The 7115-nt window shown below is 38.9% G+C and overlaps 1 protein-coding gene across 2 annotated transcripts; it reads right to left on the bottom strand.

Moving 5' to 3' along the window:
* Positions 1 to 231: 231 nt before the first annotated feature.
* Positions 232 to 6173, bottom strand: LOC123193492. 2 transcript variants are annotated; one of them, XM_044606513.1, is made up of 4 exons: positions 6017 to 6173; positions 5310 to 5523; positions 2418 to 5206; positions 232 to 2306 (listed from the first exon to the last, which is right to left on the bottom strand). In XM_044606513.1, the coding sequence occupies exons 3-4, from the start codon at positions 5180 to 5182 to the stop codon at positions 944 to 946; spliced, it is 4128 nt and encodes a 1375-aa protein (XP_044462448.1). In that variant the 5' UTR covers positions 5183 to 5206; positions 5310 to 5523; positions 6017 to 6173; the 3' UTR covers positions 232 to 943. The 2 variants fall into 2 exon arrangements, with proteins under 2 accessions (XP_044462448.1, XP_044462449.1); XM_044606514.1 differs by having other exon boundaries at positions 5920 to 6147.
* Positions 6174 to 7115: the final 942 nt, after the last annotated feature.

Here is a 7115-nt window from a genome sequence, read left to right as displayed (position 1 = left end):
ATCCTTTGGAGCTCTTATCCCTTTTATTAACAAAATCACCAGACAAACCACTCCACCAAACATCAAACAGTTCAATACACAACTAAAAGTTGGTCAAAATACCTACGCATCTATATTGCACTTCGGGTGGAAGAATGTGGAAGTAAAAGAAAACCTGAACTCAGGATACCTCAGCCAACCAGAAATCATGTAAACCTAATAGGAACAAATTGCTTACAATTATATACAATCTGCACATAAACTTGTTAATCTTTATTTGGTTATGATGTAGATCACATTGAAAGTACTTTATAACAGCTTCAGGCTCCAGCACCATAACTGAAAATGCGTAAACTGACTTCTCATATTTGGAAGTGTGTACAAGCATTACCTCAATGCTGGATTGAAGGATTAATGCGTAACTCAACAAGAGGAATGTGAAGTAGCATATCAAATAGTACACATTTTCGCTTTATTGATGGCTTACAAATTTGATGAAAGTTCCAATTGTTCGTTGCTCACACTCCTGCTCTGCCCCACCAAAGACTATATTCAACACATAAAGCTGATCATACCATACGAAAGAAGGATGACCATTGAAGAATCTAGGGATAACTGAATTCATTGAAATGATCCTTAACATATGTAATGTGCCACCATAATTTATGACAGTTAAAAACTTGTTAAAATGAAACTCAAGAACTGCAGCTGACATCCAGAGTTAGAATAAGGAACCAGTAATAAGATTCAAGAAGAATTAACCATCATGGAACATGAACCAAGGCTATATACATGACATAACAATGAAGCACTTGTTGCAGACATATAGTGTCAGACCACATTAGCATCTAACGTTGCTCTCATATTAGGACCAAGACCATGTCCATGATAAAGCAGTAAATTACCAGATCTAGATCAGCTTCCTAGTACACATCCAGTATCCAGGTTCATACCATATGTAAAATCAAAACTTTTTCCTCTTTATTCGTGACATATCATCAAACCCATTATCATGCCACACCTGCCCACCATGCCTATAATTTCCTTCCTGCTCTTCGATGTTTCTACTTCTCCTTGGACCATTTCCAGGTCGGTTCTTAATCCTTCTATCAAATTCCCTTTCCCTCAAATTGCCTCTCTCATGAAACTCTGGACCATCTTCAGGACAAAATCTAAAAGGCCTAGGCCCATCTCCTGCATTTATATGGAAATTCTCACCCTCAGCACCATTATAAGGAGGTCTAAAAGGACGAATAGGTCCCCGTCTCTCACCAAACCTTCTCCTGTCTTCAACAGTTCCATCAGCATCAAGTTCCTGAAACCTGCCAGAATGCATAGGCCTGCCAAAATAACCATCACTGTCTGTCCTTTCATGAGGATCAACAATGTCAAATCTCCGAGTGTTTCTGAGTAAAACCCTACCAGATGGACTCCTATTAGGCATGGCAGATCTTGGATGCCCAAGATCATGACTAGAATCCATATCCCTCAACTCATTAGGTGGTCTAGACATATATGGAGAACCATGCCTTCTACCTACCATTTCTCCAGGGAAACAAGAATGATCAGGAGATCGCATCCTCTCCATCCTAAAAATTGGAGGAGATCTTCGATTAGGCAATTCAGGATGTCCACCAAATCTATCCGGGGATCTTCTCCTGGCAGGTGACCATGTACCAGGCGAGCGAGTCCTAGAATCAATTGGAGATTTCGAACGAACATGAGGAATACCCCTTCTTTGCATGGGCAAGAAATTCCTGTTGCTTCGGACAAAATGACCATCTAATCCATCATAAGGACCTTGGGGATGTGTATATATTGGGTCTGTGTTGTCATTAGGTAGACCCCTTATGAACTTCTCCCCGCGCCTCGGTCCAACCAATTCTGTACCATCTTCACCAATGCATCCACTCAGGCTAATATGTCTTGGAACTCGGCGAACCATATCAAGGCCACGGCCACGAGGCCCCACTCTCCCCCCCGGAGACCTCCTCCTGGGTAGATGAGGAAAAACAGATGCCTCATCATTAAAAATTTTCCTCCCTCCCCTACCAATACTAACAAAATCACCATTTAGCCCAACATTATAGCCATTAAAATCTGAATCAGGCTGTGATGCATATTTATGTCTAGGAACATGGAACTCTGTCGGACCATAAAATTCTCGAGCAAACTCCCGTTCAGAATTCCAATCACCGTGTACTGAGTCTATTCTACTAGAGATTCTCCCTCGTCCACGCACAAAATTAAATCGAGAGTTCCTAGATTGATGGTCTTGATGCCTTTCCCTTGAGAATTTGTGAGAAGCATCAGTATAGATTTCATCCCTGCGAAAAGCAATCAGAAAAAAGAATATTAAACAAGCATACATCACTTATATCATCCAAACTAACTTACCAAAACAAGGGGGAAGACAATATAATGGTAATAGCAATCACCTCCCTCGATATATTTCTTCGAGTTCAACATCAGTTAACTTTTCCCTCCCAGCTTGGGAAGGCAATGAACTGCCTGAAATTGTTCTTGTTTGACCAGGAGATGGCATGTTAGAAGCTCGAGGCAAGTTTATTATCCGGCTTTTATTTCCTCCATTGTCAGCATCCTTAGCTGCATAATCAATAGTTAAAGATGCTTCTGCCTTCGGTAATGGAGAAACACTCTCTTCCAACACATTAGTGTTTTTAACATTCTCATCCAATCCTTGAGCAATGGGAGCTGAATTTCCTTGGCTTGCACTAATGGCTTGATAATATGACTGTTCAGTCTCCTGGGCATTTAGGCCATCTTTTCTTTTTGACATAACAACAGATCTTATAGGAGAGGTAGTACTACATCTCTTCTGGTCACCATCAATGGCTGGCATCCCTCCTGCCAATGGTTTTTGCAAAATACAGTCTTTATTACCGGCACCCTTATTGTTATTTTCATCATGAGCTGTTTCACCAAATTTGTTTATACTATCATTGTTTGTTTCACTGGGCTCTGCTGTTTTAGTGGGTTCATCTTCTGTTGAAGATGATGTGGAAGGATGCTCACTGGGAAGTCCCACAAAATCCAGTTGTTTGTTATCAGAAGAATCACCACTATTGAAGTGCTGTAGTTCTCTTTTTTCACATATGTGTCCCTCCAGTTCAGTATGTACCAGTGATTCCCGAACTTCACCATCCTCAAAGTCTTCCTCTTTTCCATTGTTGTGCTCAGCATCCATAGCTGTTTCTAGATTATGACTGGCATCAGACTCAGAATCAAAATCATAAGAATCTTCTTCTAGCATATCACCTGATAAATTGATCTTCTCCTCGTCATCACTTGCAGAACCCTCACCATTTTCTCGTGAATTAGGGGGAACCTCTTCCATGAATTTCAATCTGCACCTCTCAGTATCATCAATGTTTTTATTGTCGGTTATTGCAGTATCTACCAAGCTAGAAACATTCAACAAATTGCCATCATGACCCACAGACACTGTTTCTATAAGAACCTGTCCAGCACTTTCAGATTTTTCCTGAGGCACCTCCCTACTAAGATTGTTATCGTGAGGCACCTCCCTGCTAAGATTGGTTTCGTGAGGCACCTCCCTGCTAAGATTGGTTTCGTGAGGCACCTCTATGCTAAGACTGGTTTCATGAGGCACCTCCATAATTAGATTTGAAGCATTACCATCGAGACCCACAGGTGTAGACATTGTTTCCGAAAGAACCTGTCCAGAACTTTCAGGTTTTTCCTGAGGCACCTCCCTGCTAAGACGATATTCTTTAGTGTTCGAAGAATGTTCAAAAGAGTTTGGCACTTCACCACTTGTAGACAAGGCTGCTGAACTAGTAGTTTTTCCTCGATTATCCATAGCTTCTACCATCTGTTTATCTGATTGGTTCAATGTCCCCTCCATTTTCTTTACTGTTTCTTGAATATCCTCACGAACTGGTTCAGATTTAATGGACCTACAATCAACTAATTTTGGGGGGCTAAAATTAAATGATTTCAAGGCTTCTGCATTAAATCTTTCAACTAATTCACGTTTCACAGCTCTAATATCAGGTAACCCCTTAGGAATGGCAGTAGCTCCTGTGAAACCATGTTTGATGCTCTCATCAAGTGGTTCTGATTTTACATTCCCAATATTAATCTGGTTCACAGTGCCAGTTAATTCAAAAGCCTTGCCCAAGCCTGAGTTAGCAACACCCCAGCTAGAATTCAAAATAGCTGATGAACTGGAAGGCTTCTGACTAAGGTTTGACAAAGAAAACGATGGACTGAGCCCTAAATGAAGATTATCCTCAGAATTACAAGGCTGGCCCAACAGATGAGATGATAAAGCACCAGCAGATCTGCACTTGCTCTTTTCAAAATTTTGTCCTTTTGAAGTAACCCTATCACCAAATATTCCAACAGAACAAATCGAAGGCTTTACATCATGTGTTCCACCAATTGTGTTACATCCATCAACAGTTCCTTGACCTGAAGCTTCATCAACCACAGAACCATTCCACGCATCCATGGTAGTATTTAAATCCCAGTTTGATCTGTTAGCATGCATATCAGAATTAGTATTCAAGTCAACATTGTCACCTTTGCATTGATTACTATTTCCACTGATTAATGACAAATTCAACGAAACTGGTCCTCCACTCTTGCAATTCTGATGACTCCTTTCTCCATTATGACCTTCTATAGCTGAAACAACAGGTTCCTTTACAGCCAATGACAGTTCAGTCATACAGGGAGTTTTAACAAGTTCTTGTGTACTATTTTCCACCTTTTTTTGTTTGTTGGATAGATCTGTTCCTATGGTAAGCGCAGGAGCTTCAATTGGTGCTAAGTTCAACTCAACTTTCACTGATTTTATTGCATCTGCAGATTTTTCAGCCCCCACAAGCTTCTCTTTGCTGTCCACATCAGTCCTGGAAACAGAGTGAATTGTATGACTTGGTTGTTCAACCTTGACACTATAGTTTTTAGAGCTGCTGTTAATCGTTTTAACATTTGTTACATCAGGATTTCCCTTTCTTTCTGCAAGAAGCGATTCCTTGATTGCATCAGATAAGCCAGCATTTGATAGAGTTGACCGTTCAGAGGGGCTAGAATTTTCGCTTTGTAGTGAATAATTTATTACAGATTGTTCTTCAGCAGGAGGTGAAGGAGGCCGAATTAACGGGAACCTCCTTTTCTTGATAGGAACACCTGCACTGTAATTACTAGTCATTTGGACAACAGGTCTCAATCCACTCTGCCAATAGAAAATCAGTTAGTCAATAGTCTGATAACAAAACAGTTTGCATACGCTTCTCTAAACTAGTAACTAGCAATTTCTAAAAGTTCAAAATAAACACCTCTTCGCTTCCTGATACTGGAAATCCTTCAAAATTTGCTACTGTTGTAACCTTCTTGCTATCTTATCAAAAAGTCCAAAATCAACTTCTAGCAAGCGTATCAAATGTTACTTTCGAATCCACTCTGACCGATAACCAAAGACAATTTTAGGTACTTAGTTGCAGGAAGTATTGAACGGTCTCGTAGTAACAGTACTGATCATAAAGTAAGTATCTGCAGACAAAAGGATTAAGGCCGTCCAGTCATAAACCCATAAATTTGAATAACTCAAAATAGCCATCTGATGATTCCGCATAGTTAAATAGACCAAGAGATGATATAAAGTTATCCAAATATATGAAGAAATAACCGACTACACAGTTGACACAATCAGATATAGACTAATTACATCACAAGATTGAAACCCGAACTCAGATGTAAGCACAGTTCAAATAAAAAATCATTCGTCAAACCAAACATCTGCAGCCATCAAGACATATATCACTTTGCAAACAAACCAGATCTACAAACTCAAACTAATTTTAATCAATCAAATAAAAAAATCTTAAAGAAATCAATACAACAACAATTTCAAGGAAAAAACTGAAAGAAATCAAAATCATCACGTACCGTTGACCAATCAAAAATCAAAACATGGATGAACAATCATCAAAAACTAGTCGGTTAAAACAAAGATATAAAAAATGGAAATTGATCGAGAAATCACCTAATCGATAGAAGTAAAATTCAGACGCTATTCTGCGCAACTTCAAGGAAATAACTTGAAGAAGAGAAAAGAACCTTGATTAGCGTGTTTTGCAATTTGCTTGGGGTTAGGGTTTCTTGGGGAAGGTATTAAGTAGTCATTTTTGGTGTTATTATAAATTATTAGGGCCACTGAATTGGGTTGGCTTGACTTTTTGGTTCGTGTTTTTTCGGTGAATGTGAATGGGGCGGCCCTCGTCATACTTTGCCGACCACACAATCAATCTGATCTCAACGCGTGTAAATTGAGAATCCCATCCTGGAATTTTCATGTGATATGGCCCCACCATTTGATTCATTGTTGAACAAGTTGCGAAAGTGAGAGGAAAAGACTGAAAAGCAAGCAAAGAAAGAATAGTAAAAATTTGGAAATGATATAATTTGTGGGTCCACCACTGAACAAGGTTTGTTTTATACGGAATATCGGTTCCATCTTAAGAACAACGCCAAATGACTAATTTTTATTTTTTTCACTAATTAATTATTAAAAATTTAAATTTTTATAAATTACAAATTTAATTTTAGGGAAATTATAAAAAATAGCCAAAATTTAGGGTGTCTAACAAAATTGCCCAAAATATTCAGGTTTAAGCAAAAATACCCAGTTTTGTGAAATAACGAAACTGCCCCCATATATATACACAGCAAATTTCTTTACTTCCCACGGTCATTTCACTGTGCAAATTCAAAGAAAATTCAAAATTTCCCACTTTCCCACGGTCGACCAAATTTCCGTCGATTTTCTTGTTTTCCGACAACCGTAAATGGCAAAGAAGGTTAGTATATCTCCCGTAATCTTGTTTGAATCAAGTTATTGCTCATATTATTGAGATTTGATTGAGATTTTGAGGTTTGAAATTTTAGGGTTTCGATTTGAACAATACTTAAAATGTTTTGATTCTTGGTTTTTTTCGTTGAATTGATTGAGGGGTTTTGTATTATACAACGTGTAGATTTGATTTATGTGGAAATCAAAGGTCGAAACAACCAAATTTTGACTGAAAATGGCTGTCGAAAGATCGGCAGTCCGACCGTGGGAACAGTGTTTCCCACGGTCAAAC

Source organism: Mangifera indica, chromosome 12 (genome assembly GCF_011075055.1).
Source record: "Mangifera indica cultivar Alphonso chromosome 12, CATAS_Mindica_2.1, whole genome shotgun sequence".
In the NCBI taxonomy this organism is placed as follows: Eukaryota; Viridiplantae; Streptophyta; class Magnoliopsida; order Sapindales; family Anacardiaceae; genus Mangifera; species Mangifera indica.
This window is presented reverse-complemented; position numbering and strand designations above follow the sequence as displayed.